The 21,944-nt window shown below is 38.8% G+C and overlaps 1 protein-coding gene across 1 annotated transcript; it reads right to left on the reverse strand.

The window, feature by feature from the left end:
* Window positions 1-570: 570 nt before the first annotated feature.
* LOC123984664 (CD9 antigen-like) lies at window positions 571-13,110 on the reverse strand. The gene is made up of 8 exons (XM_046071677.1): window positions 12,951-13,110; window positions 7,417-7,519; window positions 4,994-5,091; window positions 3,831-3,905; window positions 3,623-3,724; window positions 2,879-2,968; window positions 2,544-2,627; window positions 571-1,577 (listed from the first exon to the last, which is right to left on the reverse strand). The coding sequence occupies exons 1-8, from the start codon at window positions 13,005-13,007 to the stop codon at window positions 1,512-1,514; spliced, it is 675 nt and encodes a 224-aa protein (XP_045927633.1). The 5' UTR covers window positions 13,008-13,110; the 3' UTR covers window positions 571-1,511.
* Between the last annotated feature and the right edge of the window lie 8,834 nt (window positions 13,111-21,944).

Below are 21,944 nucleotides of genomic sequence, written 5' to 3' on the forward strand. Positions count from 1 at the left end.
AGAGAAGTCAACCTCGCCACGACTTTAGGAATGTCAAAGCCATGTGTTTATTCTTTATTTCATTTATTTTATGGAATAAATAATTGTGTACCCTGACTGCCACTTTGTTTTACCCCCACTGGGTGAAGTTTACAGCAACAGATGTTAAATGGAACCAGAAGAAGAAAGTTTGATTCAGACTCTTTGGGATGATTTTAATCAAATGCAATGGCCCAATTTGGATTTTAGTTACCATATAAGTGACAAAGTATGAAGCCATTTAGGCAAATGAGGTTTTTAAATTTAGGTTTTCTCTAGTGAGAAACTTTCAAAATCAGAAACATGGTGTTTTGATGGTGAATAAGATGGTAAACTATTCACTCATCTCATTAGTTTGACTTGCTTGTGAGGGAGACCGTAAACAGGTCTGCTCTTCACAAAGCAGATTTTTGCTATTCACACAGAATAGCTAGATTGACAACTGCCATTTTTAATCTAACCTTCCCAGATGGCAAATATTTTAATACACAAATAAAAAAAATTGTAACTGCATTGACAGACTGTTTCCTTAGCACAAAAGACTCAGCAATATTGATTTTATTTTTTTTTATTAATTTAAGCTGTATTAAATTAGTGGCTGAAATGAATGGCAATCCATTGAAGAGTTGATATATTTGGTGGTTCTACTGGCTGAGATGGCCAAAAAGAAAAACGCTATAGTTTGAGGAAAACTAGTGATTTTGGGCCATACAAATAAGACTGACTTGACCTTTTATCTTCCATTTCTACTCAGTTACCACCTACAGATGACAGACTCATGTTTGCCTACATGTCAAAAGCAATCAGTCAAAAAAAAACAAAAACAAACCAACCAAAAAAAAACTGTCTCTACGGTCCTCTCTGAAAAACAGTCCATTTCTACAAAAAGGCCCAGTTTAACACAAACAGTGTTTATTCGTTCATTTGTCACTTTAAAGATCTCAATATTTGCCTTCAAAATATTTGCATAAAACTCCACTCCTGCTGTCATAAAAAAAAAACCATCAAGAAGCTATTAATGTGTAACCACAATTAAAAATGAGTCAGTAAAATTCAGTTAGCTGCAAAAAGCCTGGTTATATTACAACTCAACACAGGCAAACTCTCAACACATCTTACATAAACTGCAGTTGGATTATTATCCAACAATGAAGAGGTGAAAACAGAGTTAATGGGTGTCATCTTCAATACCCTCCAGAGGGCAGCAGAGTCATAAATGTCTTTTTTCTGCAGATGATCGGGCTGTTCTTCAAGATGAAAAGTAGGACGTGACTTCATTATATTGGGTACCAGAGTAAAAAACACCCCTTTGTTTATTTTTCTTTGTAAAGCCAAAATGAACACTGTTCCATACTCTCACAGGTCAACACGACCATCCTGTATGGATCCAAACTAAGGGATGCCCGTTACGATTATTAAACTGATTTAAACTCTAAAGCAGGGGATTTGAAAATGAGCACACAAATTAAAGATGGACGGGGTTTTGTGTTTGTTCAGACAAAGTCTCTGGACCTCTTAATGGCGCAGCACAGCATCATGCTGAAGATCATCCCAAAGATCTGTAGAGGAGGAAGAGGAGACAGGCAACATGAGTTAAAACCACATTAGACTTCACTCTTTTTAGCTAAAATGAAACTTAAAGTCAGGCGTTATAGTATTATTTTACTGACAGCACCTTACAGCAGCGACCCCCAACCTTTTGGGCTTGTGAGCCATTAAAATAAAGGGATGTCTACTTGCAACTAGAGATGTGATGGTATAAAAATAAAAAAAACACATCAGACACAAAATTATTCAAAGCAGAGAATTTTTATGTCTCATGGGGATTTTTAAAACTACAAATTGGCACCCACAACCTGGTTGTGCTTCAGTAGGTCCCTTAGCTAATGTTAGCATAGCAAGCTTTGACCACAGTAGACAGAAGGTCGGTGGTTTGATACCCTGCTACTTTAGTCTGCTTGTCGAAGTGTTGAGCAAGATGCTGAACCCCAAATTACATGTGAATATTATTGTGTCCTGACTTCTGATGAGCTGTGTGTGTGACCGAATGTGATATGTAGTGTAAAACGCTTTCAGTAGTAGGAAGACTAGAAAGGCGCTTTGAGTACAGTCCATTCACTCCATGTAGTAACTCTGGTGTACAGGCATCCATCTACTTTTGACACACGTTCTGGTCTTAGTGTGGACATGAGACTGTTTCATCTGAAGCCGTTTTAGAGGCCTGAAGGGGTCAAAGTATTTAATATCTGAAATTAACATCCTCACTTTCTTAAAAAGGGACAATATGCAGCTACAGGGAGAATTTCAATCTGCTTCCAACAGAAATCAAATGAAACTTGATTTTAGAAAAATAGAGAAAAGACTTACATATATTTAAATCAACATCTGTAGAGTTCTAATTTTACGTTTGTTGTGTTTAATCATCTTATTTAGGATCAATTTAAAAAAAAAAAAAAAAAAAAAAAGGGAAGCTACAGTAGATTTTAATTTCGACATCTCAGGATTTGTGTCATCTGCAGACTCACCATGATGACACCGATACCGATCCCGACCCCGCCGATGATGTGCAGTTTGTTGTTGAACATCTCGTCGATGGCAGCCGGACAGCTCTGATGGAACAGCAAAAAGGAAAGACATGCTTTTACGCCAAGTCATACTCAGTACAGAATATTTACATCTCATGGTGGTCATGTTTTCTAAACAGGACGAGTGCATCATTTTGAAATTTAATTCAGGTTGAAAAAATAAAATATAAAAACAACAACACAGGTATGAAGAATTCAGCATTAGTGAGGCACCCTGGTCAACATGTCGTCTCTTTGTGACCCAAGTTTAAGTAAAACCCTGTCTGTTGTGTTACCGTGGTGATGAGGACCTCCAGTCCCGTCTGCTTGGGGCAGGTATCTTTAGCAGCGTCAATCACCGTCCCTGTGGGGCCACAGCAGTCCAGCTATGAACAAGAAACAGGGCCAACACAACTTTAGTTAGTTATTCTTTTTACAATAGGTGTATAATAAATAAATGCATGTTGAAGAGAGTGAGTATGTTGTTGTTGTCTTAATCTTGCTTTTTGCTGCATGGCCAAAATGTGACAACTAAACATTCAAATACTGAGAAAAGTGCAATACCGATATCTTACTAAATAAAAAGGTTCTGAAGTGTATTTGAGACTACATCTTACACTCTGCACCTAAAAACAATGCCATGCTAGCAACTCAATGTTGCTAGCATGGGAAATGTTTTGCAGGTATCTGGTCGTAAACCAGTACACCCAGTAGTTTATGAAAATCAGTCCAGAACCAAAAGAGAGCATTAAGATGTTCAGTTAATGTTTAATGTAACTTTTACATATTTCCCTGTCGCTTTTATGTTTTATTTAAAGCACTTTGAATTACCTTGTTGTTAAATTGTGCTAAACAAATAAACTTGCCTTGCCTTAATGTGAGTGCACACTGATTACACAAGTGCTAAAAATACTGGTGCTTCTAGCTGTAATTACACAAACCTTCAACAGTTACAGTGTTTGTAATATGAGCAGAAGAAAATGAGAGCAAATAAATACATTGGTAATCAGTGGTGTGTGTGCGCACATGTGTGCTCTTACTCCAAAGTGAATGAGACGCAGGGTCTCCTTTAGTGCTTCCTGTTTGGTGGTTCTGTAATTTTCGTAAGTCTGCTTATAGAACTCAGTCACGTCCTCCACCACCTGAAGACAAAGAAATTGAAAACACACTCAATTTAAAAATTACTGACTGAATACAGACTCTGCCAGCCAACAACAAATCCAAAATGTGTGTGCGTGTGTCGTGTACCCTGTCCTTGTTGGAGAGGCCCCAGATCCCCGCAGCCACTTCCACAGCGAAGATGATGAGCAGGAAGAGGAAGAACTAAACGAGAGAGATTTAATATGTTCAGTTTGCTTGTTTGCTGCGTTGCATCACACCCATTTTAATATTTATAGTTTGCATCCATATCATACTGTACACATTTATTTTGTATTCTACTATTGTCCAGGTTTGTCAGCTCAGTCCCCACATCATGTGGAATTCAAGTGTTAATAATCTTCCCTTAGGTATTCATTTATTAAATATATTCAAAAAGGTTGAGCCAATATATAAACATTGCATTCAGCCCATCAAAATTAATGGTGTTAAGCAGATATCCCTTTAAGTGGGTGTTCAGACCGCAAAAAAAATGCTTTAGATAAAATAAAAGAAATGCAAGCGTTGATGGGGGCCTGTTCTCAGGTACAGGTGAATCATAAAACATGATTCAAAGACTGGTTTGAAGTGACAGATCCAGGAGTTGAAGGTTTATCTGTTGTCAAAACCTGCACTAGTGTTTATAGTACTCTACTACAGGATTGTACAACTCTAGAAAGTTATAAATAGTGACAACTGGTTTCTAGTGTCTTGTGATAAACTAGAAATACAGGAACTGTCATTTGGGCCATGGCTGTGAAAGTCTGCTTTGATTGCAGTTCCTCCCATATCTCAACCACATGCACGTCAAGTAAGCTGATAGTTTGATTCAACTCCTTTTGTAAGGCAGGTTCCAACCAGAGAATAAAAAAATTAAAAAAACCCACAAACTGTAAAGATTACAAGTTGTACAAACATGAAGTCTCTAAACAACCCTTGTGCACAATAATGACAACATTAGTTGCATCTTTTAAAAAGACAGTCTTGGAAAAAAACAAACAAACAAAAAAACGTAGTAATGTAGTGGTGGTAAAACTTTCTAATTGACGTGTAACACTTCAACAGCAGAGATCTGTGACCCAACAACATCGCAATCTGCTGACATGGCCGTCAGTACTTTACATTAATCAAAAAAAAACTATGATCAAATATGATCAGAGCTACTGTAGTGTGACATGTTTTACTTTGAGTCATCTGGTTGTGACATTTTGTGCCACCAAAAAAAAAAAAAAACCCAAAACACAAACTCCTAGTGCTGAAAAGGAAGTACTCACCAATCCCAGCATGCACGGCGACTCTTTAATGGCTCCGCAGCATCCGAGGAAGCCCACTACCATCATCAGAGCCCCCGCCGCAATTAGGATATACACACCTACAGAACAAGACAACATTATGCAAAGGCAATACGGTGGGACATCATTCTGTAGGGCATTTTTGCGATAACAATATTCGCTCTACCTTAATATAACTAATCAGAATCACTGATCTACATGGACATTTGATGCTGAAATGAGTATACTTTAAACAAACTTCAAGTAGATGTAGACTGTTGGGTAAAATGTCTGTCCAACTCACTTGTGGAGTGTAACACACTCACCTGATATACTGATTTGTCATGACTTTTAACAAAACAAAATAAAAAAAAAAAAACACAAACAAAAAAATAAAACCACGAGACAAACCTCTGACCAACCAACTGTTGTCACCTGAGCTCAAACACACGGATCATGTCACCTTTTTGGGAACAAAATCCTCCAAAGCAGGAACTTAACATTAATAAGCCGTGCTCATTGCTCTTAAGCTTATTTCTTGTTATGACAAATTTAAAAGTCACATTAGAACTGATACCTGTATTATCATGAACAACAAACCCATAACACACACACACACACAACACACACACACACACACCTTGTGATTTACCTACAGTTCGTATGCATGTTCATTTGCATCAGAAATTTGCATGGAGCATTAAAGCTAGTTTTGTTCAGGGTACTGATGTCACTCTACTCCTGTAAATATGACAGATGTTATACAAGAGTCAAGATGTGTTTTTGTAATTCCCCTCAGCAAAACATCAACACCACGACAACACTGCGGAAACGCTGCTGTGTGAATTTCCAAACAACTGTAAAAACAAATTAGAAAAGTGATTTCAGAGCCATCAATAAACACCAAACATCTTTATTGTCTTTTGATGTGGCTTTCATAATGATGAATCATATGAATGTAGGATAACAATAACCACAGCACTGATGTCACGGGTACAGCAGCCCCACAAATATTCCTCCTCCAGAGCTTCTTTCTCCCAAGCTGTTAAGATATTTGTCATTTCAAAACAATCTTCTGTCACCCAACTGCCCACTCCGCTTATCAGTTTGATGGAAGCGAAAAACAAAAGGAGAAAAAAGGGAGGGAGCGAGTCTGTCTTTCTGTGAGTTCCTCAGAGAGCACAAACGAAACAAAGACGTCCCTGTCATCCAGTGAAGAAAGAAAGCTGTGTGCGCCAGGCAGAAGGAGCCGCCTCGCTAACTTTGGCCTCAGATGCCCTCCGTACGCCCTGCAGCCCGTTTCTCTGATCAGGTTGTTTCTGTCCCTGATAATGTAGCATCCATCGTTGCAATTTTAATCATCACTTTTTTTGATCGCTGGTAGAGAATTGGCTCCAGAATACATTGCTGACCTCCTATGGCTCTAAATGCATGTTCTGGTAGGTCATTCGTGACCATGCCTTTGTCAAACCTTAAAACTGAAGGTGACTTTGCCTTTTCTGTTAGTCGTGGAATGACGGAGGAGCTCAGGAAAGCAAACACTGACTTCTTTTATAAACTCGCTTTTTATTGATTTTACCTTTTGTTTTATTGTATTTCTCAATGTACTTCATCATCGTGTCACGTCTGACAAACTAATCCAAGTTTAACCCAAGACTGAACAAACACACTTTATTTTATACATGAATACCTGAGACTGTAGCCACAAAACATACCAAAGGCTGTCTTAAGGTTTTCAGTCATCCAGGTCATAGTTATCCAAAGAAGATTAAAGTCAACTTCAACTGGACTTGGTTGAAGATGCTAGAAGATGTTTCGTCCCTCATTCAAGAGACCTCTTCACTTCTGACTGACTAGTACGGAAACTCAACTATTTAACCCCTGTGTGGTCGTTTGCCAAGATCATCGATACCGCTGGTTCATTGGTGCCGAACGTGGTAACAGTCCAAATGTTTCATGGCTAAGCTATCCAACTGGACACTTGTAAATTAACTAAGCTGAAGTAGCCTGTTCGTGGTACAAGTTTAACAGTTCATCAACTGTACATTAAAAGCTACAATAAATACAGCTGATTTAAATGCCATTACCACTAAGACTGGGACTTCACGTAGAATTCCCCCATAAAAAACGACAAAGTTTTATTTGGACAACTGGAAAACAGTATCAACATGCAGATGGTGTCTTATGTCAGACATGTCAATATTTTATTTATTGTACTTAGGCCTACTTCAACTTAACTGCAGTTATAGTGCAAGTTCACTCATGAAACCTACTCATAGTCATAGTACCTTTTCTTATTTGAAGCTTGGGACAAACCTGAAGACTAGCTGAAACTTCTAAAGACTGGACAAACCCCGAAAGATTGTTTAAGAAGTTGCATCGTAGGTACAAATGTAAAGGTAGTAGTGTAATGTCAGAGGTCTTACCAGTGAAGAAGACTGTAGGTGAGTCCTCTCCTTCAAACAGTCCTGCTGTCCTGGAGTCAAAACGTAGCCATAGGCCCACAGCCAGGACTCCAGAACCTGCCAGCTGAATGACAAAAAACACAAAAATAAACCCCACACGTATGAAAGATTCAGATGCCAAAAGATGGTGTCAGCATGGTAATAAGGGTAGAAATCTTTCAGGATGTTTAGACAACATTGAGCGTCAATGGCTGAACTAATCAGCAAGATGAATAATTCACTCGTCATCTGCATAAGACGACTAAGACTTAACAGCCACGCTAGCAGCGCTTTCGTGCTGTACTTCAGCATATTTGAGCAAAATCAGAATCAGCTTTGCCAAGTAGTTTCACACATTCTTGGAATTTGGCATGTATTAAAGATATGTGACCTTCTGGAGTGCTGTGTGGCATTAAGATCATCTAAGGACAAGATAAAACACTCATCACGCCACATAGTTTAGAGCTCAATGACAATGTGCAAATGTGTCGTATAATGGCATGTATGTGTGACCCTCAGACAGGATAAAGACGCTCTGCTTAAGACAGTGAGCATTCATGCATAAGTTGCTGTGAGTCCATCTATAGATGTTGAATAAACTTAGAGAAAGACAAGTCTTTGCATAGGTAGTTTACTTAAACATAATTGGCACCACATGGCAGTTTGTGCAGTAAGTGCAAATATTTACAGGTTTCAGAATCAGGATTGACAAATTTACATTGGACTGCAAAAAAGGAATGAGAGGAATGCAGCCTTGAGGGTGAGCCAGTGCTCATGGTCTGGGGTAAGAGACATGTTCTCTCTTGTAAGCTAATGCTAGCATCCTCACAATGAAAATGCTACATGCTGATAGCATGTTAGCATTATGCTGATAGCATGTTAGCATTATGCTGATAGCATGTTAGCATTATGCTGATAGCATGTTAGCATTATGCTGATAGCATGTTAGCATTATGCTGATAGCATGTTAGCATTATGCTGATAGCATGTTAGCATTATGCTGATAGCAGTTTCCCAAATCCATGCAACTTCTATGTACAGTGTACAGAGTATGTGGTGTTCAGACTAAGAAAGTGACAAAAGTATAAAACGGTTAATATGCATAAAGAATAAAAAAATAGACTAGATTGTGCCGTTGATGTACTCAGTTCACTTCACAATTTCCGGTTAGTATAAAGCGGGGGCGGACATGAATGTCTGAATCATATTTTGTGGCCATCCAATACACACATTTTAATCAAAACCATAAATATCAATCTGCTGATGGCACCAGAAGAAAAATTTGAATTACCAAAGTCAGTAGGGTTTTTCCCCCTTTGTAAACCACTTAATAGTTGAGAGATCAGTCTGGACCAAAGTGGTGGACCCAACAACTTGGGAATCCTTAGAGGAACGCTGCTTGTGTGGCTTAAAACATTACATTGTAATTTTGTTTGTGTGCGCGCACCTCCCATTGTGTTCACCACAGTAATCATCAACTAGAGTGACTCAAAATCTCCTCAGCAACCACAAAAACACAAGTTTACGTCAACTCTTGTTACCACCCAAATAACTTCCATGATGTCTCAGAGTTAAAGCTGACGTCTGTTGCTGTTGTGAAACATGTGAGTGACAAAGGATTTGCACTAATTGGCAGCATTATGCCTGAAATGTCCTTATGGTCCTTCCTGCTACAGTCTGCTGACCATGAATCAGTGGATACACATCTGTATTGCAACAACATGCACCCACCTCAGCCTAGGACGGGAAAAATACGGCGCTGCTCTATTACAAATGAGCAACTGAGTGTTACTAAACCGCTTTTGTATCCCAATACTGATGTCTGCGCTAATACAGAGAAGAGGAGGAACAACTGAGGGATCATTCAAACATGAGCTGAATCCTACCAACCACCACCTGAACAGACATTAATGTAGCAAACTATGCTGTAATATATCACAAGTCCTTGGGATCAATTTCACAGTGCACCCTGATATTTGCCATCTGGGTTAAGCTTTCAGAAATTAGTTGCAACACGTCCAGTTGAAACATGCAACTTCAGTAGGCTATCAAAAGACAAACAAGTCCTTGGGGAATTTATTGTAACATTATTTCTCCCACGATTGACGACAAATACACTGATTCAGCAGCTCTGGTGTCGTGTTTTGTTCCCAAATGAAACAATGGAGCGTTTTAAATTTGATAAAACTCTGATTCACGCTTCTGGCTGGCCTTTCCTTCATGGCAATGCTGGTTAAGGCTCATGGGTATTGTGTATTTAGAGCTTTCCTCCATACCAAACGACAGACAAAATGTTTTCAGAAACTTGTTGAGCCTCTCCAACTTTGCAAATACTATACTTGACTTGCGTGCGATGAAATATGCAGATACTGCCTCTGGCAGTTACTTGCAGTCATGGGTAACTAGATTCAACAAACCCTTATTTGTCCAAAATACAACTCTAAAGAAAGGTTACTCACCACTACACCCAACTCTGTCAGCACAACACCTTATGGCATGAACTATGACTAAACTCAGGAGTGATTTGTCAGTGTTTGGTGCAGTAACGTAGTCAGAGTGAGCAGGGTTACACAAACACACATCATCTGTGCCAAAAAGAAAGTATTTGCATTTGCAGAGAATTTGTCCTTGTCTTTCTGTTACCTCATGAATAAGTCAACAATCATGATTTTATCACTCCTGTTGCTAAAGGTGAGAACTGTGTGTATCAAACAAATAGAAAACAACTAGTCTCTGGAAAACTTCCATCTTTACGAAAACATTCAACAACCGAAACAGTCAGTTTCTCTTGTGACCTGTCGTCAACAGCAATTCTGAAGTTAGTTATTAAGTAGGTACTTGCTCAGAAAAAATGAATAAATAAAATTGCTGGACGAGCCCCTACCAAGAAGGGGTTGTGGTTTGTTTACACAGCTCTTGGGTGGTGATGGGGCAGTGTATAAGACACAAGCCTTTGGTGTGAGAGACCCTGGTTCAACTCCCCACTGTGACGTGTCCACCAATGTGTGCATGAGCAATACACTTAACCCCTCGTTGCTCTGACGTATACAGCAATTGTAAGTCGGTTTGGATAAAAGCATCAGCTAAATGAGTAAATGTAAAGTTTAACTGCATTGTAACTAATTTGTCTGGTAAAAAGTTATAACATTACTCTCACATTACGCTCTGAACTGAATCATGCCATTTCTCAGTAAAATTTGAACATCAAAAAAAAAAATAATCACTGTCATCTTGCTTGCACTTTTGAAATAAGTCCCAGATGTTTTTGCCTAGCTTAGCACAAAGATCTTTCTATACAACTAGTATTGAAAAGAGCAGTATTTTGCACAGCGATTGCTAGTGGTCGATATAATTTGGTTTTAATTATGTGAGTTCTACATTAAACATTGAAGCTAGGCAGGAAAAACAGGAAATATGAGTATCCTGCATGATAAATGGATGTTGGTGTTTTATGTACAGTAAATGCACTCAGGAGAGCTGCGTGGTTGTGTAGCGGTGGCGGCGATGAGCTATCTTAAGTATCCCGGAAGAAACAGCCCTTTCCCTTGAGGTTGATGTTGGCTCTCATTAACCATTAGCAGTGCAAAGGCAATTACAACAAATAAATAAATTATTGCTGAGATGCTTGGCAGCTTTAACAGGCCTCCCTGTTTTCACACTTAGCCGGTGCATTTGGCAGGACCTCTTGCCACAACTGCCTTAAAACACAAGATAATGAAACTGCACAACGTTCCAACACAAACAAAAGCCACACTAGTTCCTCTAAGAGAGATTGCAATGTGAAAAATGTAGGAAATGTAATTTATAGAAACATGAACAGAGCAAACTGTTCACAGTAAAATGAGTCTTGGCAAGAACCCAGCTGAGTCTGCTGCTCAGTCAGTACATTTTGGAATAAACTATGTTTTTGGAGGCTTCTCCCTTTAAAAAAAAACCAAACAAACCACACAATCAGACTGGCCCGTCAGTTGTTCTCATTTGTCCACCCGTAACTGCCTGTGTCATTACACGCAGTGCAGACTCAAATTGTACAAAACAGTCATTAAGCTTAGACTGTGTGTGGGTTCTTCTGACACTGTAAACAGGTAATCACAGTAATAACACAGCAGCCAGTGTGAATTTTTGTGAGTACATCTGTGTGAAGACATGAAAAGTAACTTTCAGTAAATTCATACAACACACTTATCACTATCCTGGGGATTTAAACAGACAACTATTTGAACTGAGAGAAGGTCAAATACAGAGTTATTTCGTTGGGATTAATATTTAGGATTTGGAACATACAACAAGCCATGGTAGCAAATAGCTGCTGTTATTTCACATACTTTCATCAAGATTTGTCATTTTTGCAACTACCCAGTTAAAATTCAGCTGAAAAGGCTCTGCTCTTTGAGGGAGCTCTCTTACGAATCTGATCAATGAAAACTAAATCGCCCCAAAATGAGCATGCATCACCGTTGGATTAGTTAAAAATCAGCAAAACTTAGCACATGAGGATGAAGTTGGGGTGTGTTGCCATGTGTGTACCTGTATTTCACTGTGATTACTAGGCAGCTAGTAGCCAAACAGCTGATGGATGAGCCAGTGATGGTGAAGCAAGCAGCTGATGCCAATCAGTTAATGGAAGCACATGTTCAGTGCTCTGCCTGAACTAAAGCGTTTCATTATCTGTTCTCTCCACAACCCTTACTGGAAATATCATCTAACAAGCAGCAAAAAGTCATCTGCCCCCAATGTTATAATATGGAAGAATTTATCTAAAAACGTGAACTGGCAAGATACAATCTTTACTAAGTAGTTGTACATATGCGTCTGATGCCACTTTGTCACCTGATTAAAGCTAAACAACAATTTCCATCAACTAATTATATGGTTTTTGGATTAAATGTCTATAAAGTGTCAAAGTGTTTTGTTCAAAACAATCCAAATAGATGAGATTTCATTTAGTCAGTGACATTAATAGAGGAAAAAACACAAATGTCACATTTGAGAAGCCAGAACCAAAGAATATTTGGCATTAATGCTTGATAAATGAAAAGAAAAATATTAGCTGCCTCATTTTAGCTCTTAGAGCCACCAGGTGTTATTAATCTCAATAGATTCCTGTATTAAAGTACAGCTGATTCCACCATTAATATAAATGTCTTGTAGGAAAGTGTTTGACAACTCCACCAGGAACTACACATTCGTAATCCCACTTCAGACAAAGTCTAATAATGTTCAAGTTTTGAGCTTGATGAAGTTGCCTTGGGCTTTGTTGTATCTTGATGTATCCTCCAAAAACAAAACAAGAGAGAAAGTAAAGCAGCAAGCAAACTTCTCACCTCAAACAATAAATATAAACAAAGGTGAGGAAGCTTCCTCCTGGCTGTACTCTTTTCGGCAATCCCTAAAACCTGCTTTAACCTAACAAGGAACCAGTTATACAGCAGCTCTGTGCGACTCAGAATCTCATCTCAGTTATAATCATCTCAGTTATAATCCAAAGCCAACATTGTGTGAGTGACACTACATACCCAGAAGAGAAAGTTGAACACAAACATAGCATATTTGATGCATTGCAGTGCCCCCATGGCTCCGAGTTAAAGATTAAATGGTTTTAGGAAGACAAATCCAAATGCAAGTGTTCTCTGTTTGAGAGTTGAACTGTCCTGTTTGACCCCGTGGGAAGAAGAAAAGATTTCTTTGGTGAAACACACCCCTGCATGACTGCAGTCAGGGGGCGGGACTGGGTGGAGTAAAGAGGTGCCAGAGAGGCGGAGGTGTGGACGTGGGGGTGGAGTAATATCTGTTCTAGTGGATTTCAAACAGAGGTCTCTGAGACGCAAATCAGGGCAGGTGAGTTCAATTAAAAAGTAGGCAAATTAGAAACGCCAAAATGCCAAAATGGCAGCCTGAGAACCACTTTATAATGAGGAAATCAACTAAATAGCATATGTTGGGATGAATTTTTATGATTGGACTATTTATAAATCACATTTCTTGGGATAAACTGCTTTCCCAAAACAACAAACATGAGATCTTACTGACCTGTTTACCTGTGTACCTTATACCTTGTGAAACACAAGGTTATCTCGTGATCTCGAGATAACAAAACAGTATTTCAACATAGGGGTTGGCAAGAACGTTTGTTAATGGTAATTTCAAGGTGCTGTAAGTGTATCACAGAAAACGGAGTAAAATATGAATTGATGGCCGCTTAGGACTTCCGTAGTAAACAGAAATCAAACAATTTTATTTTTTATGGTGGAGTGCTGAGGATGAATTAAGAAGCATTAAATAGAAGCTGCTCTTACGTCTACATTTTTATTATAGCGATCAATAAGACTGTGACCGTCTATCAATTCACCCATAATGGTGTTTTGCCCAGTAGTACTTTTTTAGTATGTTTAGCAACGCTTTCATTTAAATAAATATTGTTTTTGAAGAGATTTCAGTTTTCTTGTGTCTTGTCATGGTGTCTTATTTAAATAATGATCTGGCAAACACTATCATCTTTTGGTAAGAACAGCATAACGTCCGAGCCAAAACATGCAGGATCTATAGTATTTGGTAAAAAAAAAAAAGACCCGCTCCACTCAAAAATGTGTTTTGGTTATTGTTGCAAGATGAAACACCTTGTGTTATCACATTGCGAGTTTATCACAGTTTAGTTCTTCATTTTGTTTTGTTATCTAGAGCAGGGCGGTCACTAATGATTATTTTCATTACTGATTCACCTGTTAATCCATTAACTGTTGTGTAACAATGATTTAAATAGTGAAAAATGATCATCACAATTCTCCAGAGCCCAATGAAACATCTTCAAAACACAACAGATATTCATTTCCAAGGATAAGGAGCAGCAAATCCTCACATTTTGAGGGGCAGAAAACTGTGAATAATTAGCATTTGTCAATGATAAATGACAAAAGTTACTCAGGTATCTAAATTGATCACTTTCTGGGGAAGTCTGTGAGAAAATGATACTGGGAGTGGCAAACTGACAGAGAGCAAAAAGAAACAGCAACAGATGAAGACATACAGAGAGGGGCAAAAATAGAGGAAGTATGGATTATTGAATGGATAATCATTAACACATTAGACATCTAGACAACCTGCTTCAGTAAAAACAATATTCTTCCTGTTTTGAATATTTAAAAGCAACCAAGAAGCAGAAAATACGTTGGATGAAAAGAAATGAAGGCTTCACAGGTATATTCACACACACAAACCTCCTGGGACCAGGGTTTAGTGTTGTTTGCTGAGGTAACTCGAGCTGCTCGCTTCTCCCAGTAGGCCAAGTGAAACCAACAACACCAGCTTTGTTTCCGAGCTGCTAAAGCATCCCCCATCTCTCGCTCTCGTTCTTTGCTTCCGCCCATCTTTCTCTCTTTCTTTCCCTCTTTCTCTCTGCCATGACTGACAAACTATTTTGTTTGACAAGTGTGCTCGCTACTGTCCATGCAGCAACACGCTGGACTTGTTAGATCTCCAGACTGGATCTTTGTGTTATTTAGAAGGAGATAAAGAGAAAAGTGAAAGGAGGCTTTTGGAGCACAAAGAAGACACAAAAGGAGAGAAATAAGAGAAGGAGGGAGAGCTCTAGACAAAAGAAAATGAGGTTATAACAAAAAGGATGGACTAGAAAGTGCAAACTAACAACATGAGAAGAAACACAAGGAAAGGAAGAAAGAGTAAAAGAAGCACTGATTGCGTGTCACTGACAGATTGGCCTCAATCACGCCCCCTGTTGGAATTTATCAGCATTTTTCTAATCTGCTGCAAGTCCAAAAAAGGTTCATAAAAGCCCAAGCATGTGTCTGAGGTACTGTACATAAACAAATTCTTCATTGAGCAGTGGTTGAAGAAGCATTGAGATTGTTTACTTAATTATAAGTGCAAATACAACAGTGTAAAAATAAGTTTTGCATTCAAATTCCTGCTCAAGTAAACATATTATAAGTAAAATTAAATTATTAAAAGTAAATGTACTCATTTGTGAGCCTCAAACTATTATTTTAATGAAAACATAAATCTGAAACATGACAAGGAGCCACAGAGACTTGTAAGAGGTCACACACTGAATAACCACTTGTTTGATCTAATAACTCCAGCTGTCAAATAAATGTAGTGGTGTTAAAAGGAAAATCTTTAGCTCTGAAATATAGCGGCGTAGAAGTATAAAGCATAATAAAGTACCTCAAAACTTATCTTAAGTACAGCACTGTGGTGGGAATCAAAATAAAGATGTTAACCCAAGCTTGTCTGTACAGGTTATAGGTTATTTGAACTTTTGCAAAAGGATCAGCAGAGCATTCAGCACTGACTGATGAAGATGATGTTTTATATCAGGTGGTTACACACGTGGAAACACTAATGGTAGAAAAAGAAGATATATGCACCGCTGCTGAGGTCACCTCTCGGTTAGAAGAGGTCAGCCTGCCCTTCCAGTCAATACAGTCAGCTTGCACAACTGTAAGGAGTTGGAGTACAAGAATGTCAAGTACAGAGACTCCCTTAAACAAGCTGTCATCTGCAAAACCACAATAAGGATTAAAATCCTCCAATACACTTACACCAGCAATACAGTAATATTTCCCACTACAATACTTCAGTAGATGTCTTTAATTAATTTGCACTACTGTCATTTAGCCCTTTAGCCGTACTAATAAATGAGCTATCACTCCAGACCCAGGACAGACTTACATTACAGGCTATGTCCCTAAAATCAGAGATTAGCAGGACGTTGGATGGAATAAAAAATGTTTACCTGTCAAAAATGGTTTAGTCCACATTAGGGATTTCAGATAATTTCCCTCTCCAATCAAAGGGATTTGCTTTTGTTACTTCACTCAGATGTTTGAGCTTCACAGAGTTTGACACCCCTTAATCATCTGATGAAGGGGGAGTTTATTACATTACATTTATTCAAAGCGACTTACAATTGCTATTTATGTCAGAGGTCACACGCTTGGAGCAACTAGGAGTTAAGTGTATTGCTCAGGTACACATTGGTGGATGTGTCACAGTGGGGAGTTGAACCCAGGTCTCTCACACCAAAGGCATGTGTCTTATACACTGTTCCATCACTACCCGTCATGGTGATCATTTAAATTTTTCTTTTAACATTATTTTAATTGAATTAATTTTCATAACTTACTTCCCACATTTACCGTGCATCTTATTTAGTTAGTGTTTTATTGTCTTTGCTCTTGTGAAAGCACTTTGTAACATTGTTTCGAAAAGTGCTCTGTAAATAAATAAATATTATTATTATTATTATTATCATTATTATAAGGTGTGTACCTATCACAACTTTGGATTAGGAAGCCAATTGCGGTGTCATATCAGGTCGAAAACACTGAAATGAACTTCACAGTGATGCAGGCGACGTCTTCCAGCAGTTAAACTTTTAAAATAAAAACTATTTGCAAATTCATAGATTTAGGATTTTTCAACGAGGGAGATGTAATTGTAAGATATTTTAAGTTGCAGTGTGTTGAGCTCTCTTGCCATAATTCCACCGGGCTAATACTCAATCCACTCAATGAGGTCAGTTACGGCGGTAGCATCACTTGCGAGTGCCTGATCAAGTCTGTGGTCTCAACAGTGACTTTTCCCTTACTTTTCCTTTAAAAGCCATCAACAAACTAAAACTAACTAAAATAAGCACTAAAAGAGAGGTAATTTAACAACTTTCAACTACTTAGTTCATCAAAGTTACTGTACAGCTGCATGTTGTTGGTCACGCTGGCTCATGCAGCCCAGTTAGGTCATTTGTGGTATTTCCTTGTAGGAATGTCCTCTATCTAAAAAAAAATGTCAACAATAGATTCACAGATTAACAGAAAGACCAAAACTGTAAATTAATAAATTAAATTTGTTATAAACCGTTAGAATCAAGGTCCAAAAATTGTAGATATGTAAAATCCACCAAAATGCCCATTATATATATGCAACAAACAAAAACTAACCTAATCATGATTAAGAACTCGTTAACTGTGATGCTATGATGTATAGAGTAATAATATGTGGCAATATGTTTTGTATCTCATGATCAAATGCAATTACAAACATTTATTTTTAAATAATTTGTAAGTCTGTTTAGGTCGGAAACATTAAATGTACAGATTTCTGGACCGACTTTGGTGTTTGAGATGTATCAGGATATAATTTACCTCAATTATATGTGCTGTTATATGTGCTTTAATATGCTGACATACGTAGTAGGTGTCTTTAAGTATATCATCATATATCAATAACAGCATGGTGCTCTGATATTTCAGCTTGTTAGTCATGGATATACAGGCACATGCGTACTCTGTAAAATGTCATAGCCATTGACAATTGGCAATTTGACGTGTGTTTGTATTACATTGTGAATGCATTTATTTCATGTTAACCAAACATTTGTTTTAGAGATACGTCCAAAAATTATTTTATGACCTTGCCAGAACCTGTGCGATCTCAATAAATATAGGTTGATCGGTCAGCTGTCATGCTCTATCAGTCTGTCCAAGTGGATCAATGACCTAACACAGAGGCTAGATTGCTTATCAGGACATCTGACTGAATCAGGTACCTTTAGGCTACGTATTGTTTATAAATAACCAACCTAACTCAAGAAGCCTGTCCCCCAGGTATTCATAGAGGGGAGGCTACTTGCAATAATATTGCTGCATTTTCTCAGCAAGCCTGCCTTTAGAGTAAGCAATAGAGGAGAGAGAGCGCGCATTGCTCACAGCTTCATGGTTTGTCCGCGACTGGTGAATTGTACCTTGCAAAATTGTAATCAAAACATTTAAAGTAGTAAAGTCGCCGCAAAGTAGTAAGAGAATAAGACACACCGGACCGCGACACAGACACCTGTCGGTCTGTGTCTCTGTCCTCCTCACTAAGACACTTTGCTCTGTTTGGGACGGTCTCTCTGCTCCAGCATGCTTAATTCCCTACACCTCTTTATCAGAGGTGTTGAAATTAACATTTGTGTGGATTTGTGGTGATATTTCTGCCCGATCACAAGTGTTTTCAGTTTCGGTTTTCTACCTCTGATGAAGAGCAGCACGCTCGTCTCATCAAGTAGCCTAAAGTCGCAGACGGGCTCTGTGTCTGTCAGACGGTCTAAAGGGGGTAGCCCGACTCGTTCTCATCTCAGTGCGTCATTACTGACGCTTTCAAACAGTGTGACAAAGCGTAATAAAGACATTTCCTCAATGCAGGAAATTAAGTGTTTCAAGCCCAAATTTTTCAGGAACAGGTGGAAACATGATTTCTGGGCTGGGCTGAGCCCCCAATGTTTCAAGAGCCTGGAAACGCCCCTGAGTATGACAACTGTCCCCGGCGTCCTTTAGCTATTTACCACATTACCTAACATCAGAGAATATTCAGTTATCTTATATACCTCACATCAGATCTGGATTCGTATGTTTATTTATTTTACAACCTGCTACCAAACAGCTCTTCGGCATTTCCCTCTTAAAGTGAGATCCTTCACATGATGTCGTTCTGATGTGTATAAGGACAAAAAAATCGAACTTTAAATCACTAAAGACAGTAGAAAGTTAGTCAGGAAGAACGTTGTCACTCGTATTCCAACACATTGGTCCACATTGGGACTTTCGTGTTCCCTTGATGTGGTTGTGGCTGAGCATTGTAGTGAAGCTACTGTATTCCTGAGCTCTCTCCTTATGTATCACACGTCTGTCATATCCAATATAAGCCCTAATGGGTTCAAAAATATAATTTGGCTCAGCAGTGGTTTCTTGGTTAATGTCAATAGGAGAAATAACAGCAATACATAGCTACCGTAGATATGCAGCCAGATCATTTAGCCTACCAGCTACAGCCAGCTACAACCAGCAGAGCCAGGCAGAGCAGCTGCAGCTGGGCGTACAGTCAGTGGCTTTTGAAAGGAGTAAAGAACATTAAATGCATCATGTTAAGTGTCACATTATCTCTCCTTTCTGTTGTATCTGGCAGTGTGTCATGGACCAACACATTAACTGTTCCTATTGATCAGGGGGAACACAAAATGAGGTAACTCGAAAGTAGCTGAGAAAAAACTATGACAATATGACCCTTCAGGGGCTCCGCTGATGATCATCTGAAGGTTTATTAACATCTTCCATTTCAGTGGTGGTTCTAGACCAAATTATATATTTGATGGTAGGCCATCATCTGTGCATTGTGGACAGGAATACATACTTGGGCAGACTGCATGTCCAGCCTGGTAGCACCTACTGTTATCGCTTTTTGTGTTTGAACAGTGCTGTTTAAATGCAATGCATTATTAAATTGTTATGATAATAATTTACCCTTTAAGGAGGGGGACTCCAGCAATATCCAAAGGCTATCCATGCAATGGAAACTTGGATTACAAGGACAAAATATTGTCTACAATGCTGCATTCAGTTTAAGTTACATTTCGAGTCAAGTAGGTGTAACGTTGAGGCGAGCAATGTGTTAAACTCATTACAGTGATCTTGATTTTACAGTAGCCTATAGATGGCGTCGAGCTTGAAGTGGGCAAGAACGCACCGGTACATTTTACTCTTTGGCGTACCGGGAAATTTTCTTGCGTACCGGGACTTCTCCCAAGCTGCCGGTCCTCTCCTCTGCCCTCTCCATATCAGGTTCTCTGGGCGCTACGTGATGCTCACCTGTTCACCTTCTCGCCTGCCTGCTAAACTCTGTCGGCGGAGAGAGAGGAGGGAGAAGAGAAGCTCGGGTGCCTCTCAAGCTGAATGTAGTTCATCAATGTCGCTCGTCTGAACCGACCAATCACAGCCTAGATTGGGCGGGACATTTAAAAATATTGACAGATAGGTGTCATTTACACTGGGGACGCTGGGGACATGTCAGAATCTGAATGTCTCCGTCACTTTTTGAAAGCTTTTGTTAAAAATGTTCTGAAAAACAGCAACAAGAAGTGTTGAATAACAAATGAAACAATGCACAATAGGAAAACATTCAATGCTACATAAATATAGAAGAAACAAATGTGCATTGTCCAAAAGCTGATTACTGAAGTATATTCCGTTATATTTTTATATTTATAAATTTATACTTAATTGTGTTTTCTGTCATATAAATAAAGACATTTCCTCCATAAATTGGTGCAGAAAATGTGTTCAGAATGCAGGAAATTAAGTGTTTAATGCGCAAAGTCGTTAATGCTGTAATATTCAGTAGTTTCATCTTGTGGTTGAGGATATTGCGGTGACTGTTTGCTTTACCAGGGAAACTGAAACTGCTCCTCTTGTTTCGACATTCTCAATTCAGTGAAATTAATAATATAAAGTTCAATAACTCATAAAGTTATATCCTATAAAAGCATTCTTATAATCCATGTGCTAGCTTACTCTGCAAAAAACTCCTTGATAAAACAATACTAAAACAATAGGTAAAACAATCCACATGTAAATAAATCATTCATTTACTTTCGTGAAGTCGAAAGTCCACCTTCGCCGTTGCATGCACGCGCGCTCCCGCGGCAGGACAAACACTTTCTATCAGGGACAACGACCACCGGACAGTGGCGATTTAACGTCCTAAAGGATTTGACTAGTTGAGACCTTTTTATATACAGTCTGAGACACCTTTCGCATCAGCGCCGTATCGTTGCAAGGAAGATATATTACTGTGATTATTGTAGACTTTTCTTTCAGATTGGGGCCATAGGGGGTCCAAGGTCTCTGTTACAGGGGCACTGTAAAGCTAAAAAAGGAAACATTTTACGGTCTTTAACGCTGGTATACGTTATGTTATGACAAAAAAACCTTTTTGTTCCTCTCTTCTTAGCTACTAATCTCAATAGCCTATTCGTCAGTTTTTTAAAAATGAACCCAATAGCCAATAGGCTATCTAGCCTACTAACCGTGAACAAAATTATTATAATGATTCAACCCTGATTAAAAAATACACACACAATGATTCATTGTCAGTTTTGGCTCTTGCATTGAAAAATGAATTGGCTAAATTAGGTTACCGATCTTTTGAGTTGAGTTTAAACTCCAGTTTCACGAAATTCTTATAAAATATTGTGGCAGTAATAAATTATTTTGAATTTAGAACTTACCCAGAAGACGAAATTAAAGATGAAGAGGGCGTACTTGACGCACAGCTCCCAGCTGCTTAGAGCCGTCATTCCTGCTGTGTGTTTTAACGGCGTTAGCTTGTAAAGAAACTGACTTTTATCTGGAAATCTCTCGCTGGTTGCTCGTTTTTAGGTGTTCTGGTCTGTCGCTGTCGTTTCGGCTCCGTTCGGTCAGTTCCGTCAGCTGTCGGTTGGCTGGAGCAGGACAGACAGATGCTGCTCTGTACGTCAGCCTGCCTGATCTGTTGGGAGGAAACAGAGACGATCAACTGCTCCACACACAGAAAAACACAGAGTTTTGTCTTCCTTTCATTTTCCTGTCGTTGTTGCTCCTCTTTGTATCCTTTGTCCTTCTTACAGGCAAGCGCACACCCTTTGATTAAGAACAATGTCTAAATTGTGGGTTATTGTGACAGAAGGAGAGACAGAAACT

Source organism: Micropterus dolomieu, linkage group LG16, assembly GCF_021292245.1.
Source record: "Micropterus dolomieu isolate WLL.071019.BEF.003 ecotype Adirondacks linkage group LG16, ASM2129224v1, whole genome shotgun sequence".
Lineage (NCBI taxonomy): Eukaryota > Metazoa > Chordata > Actinopteri > Centrarchiformes > Centrarchidae > Micropterus > Micropterus dolomieu.

Bases quoted from the DNA above. Each gene is read 5' to 3' on its own strand.
- LOC123984664 (XM_046071677.1), bottom strand. From the start codon at position 13,007: ATGGGGGCACTGCAATGCATCAAATATGCTATGTTTGTGTTCAACTTT. The intron at 3,906-4,993 runs GTGAGTACTTCC...TCTCTCGTTTAG, and splicing joins CGCCGTGCATGCTGGGATTG to TTCTTCCTCTTCCTGCTCAT. The intron at 2,969-3,622 runs GTAAGAGCACAC...TCTTGTTCATAG, and splicing joins TGCGTCTCATTCACTTTGGA to CTGGACTGCTGTGGCCCCAC.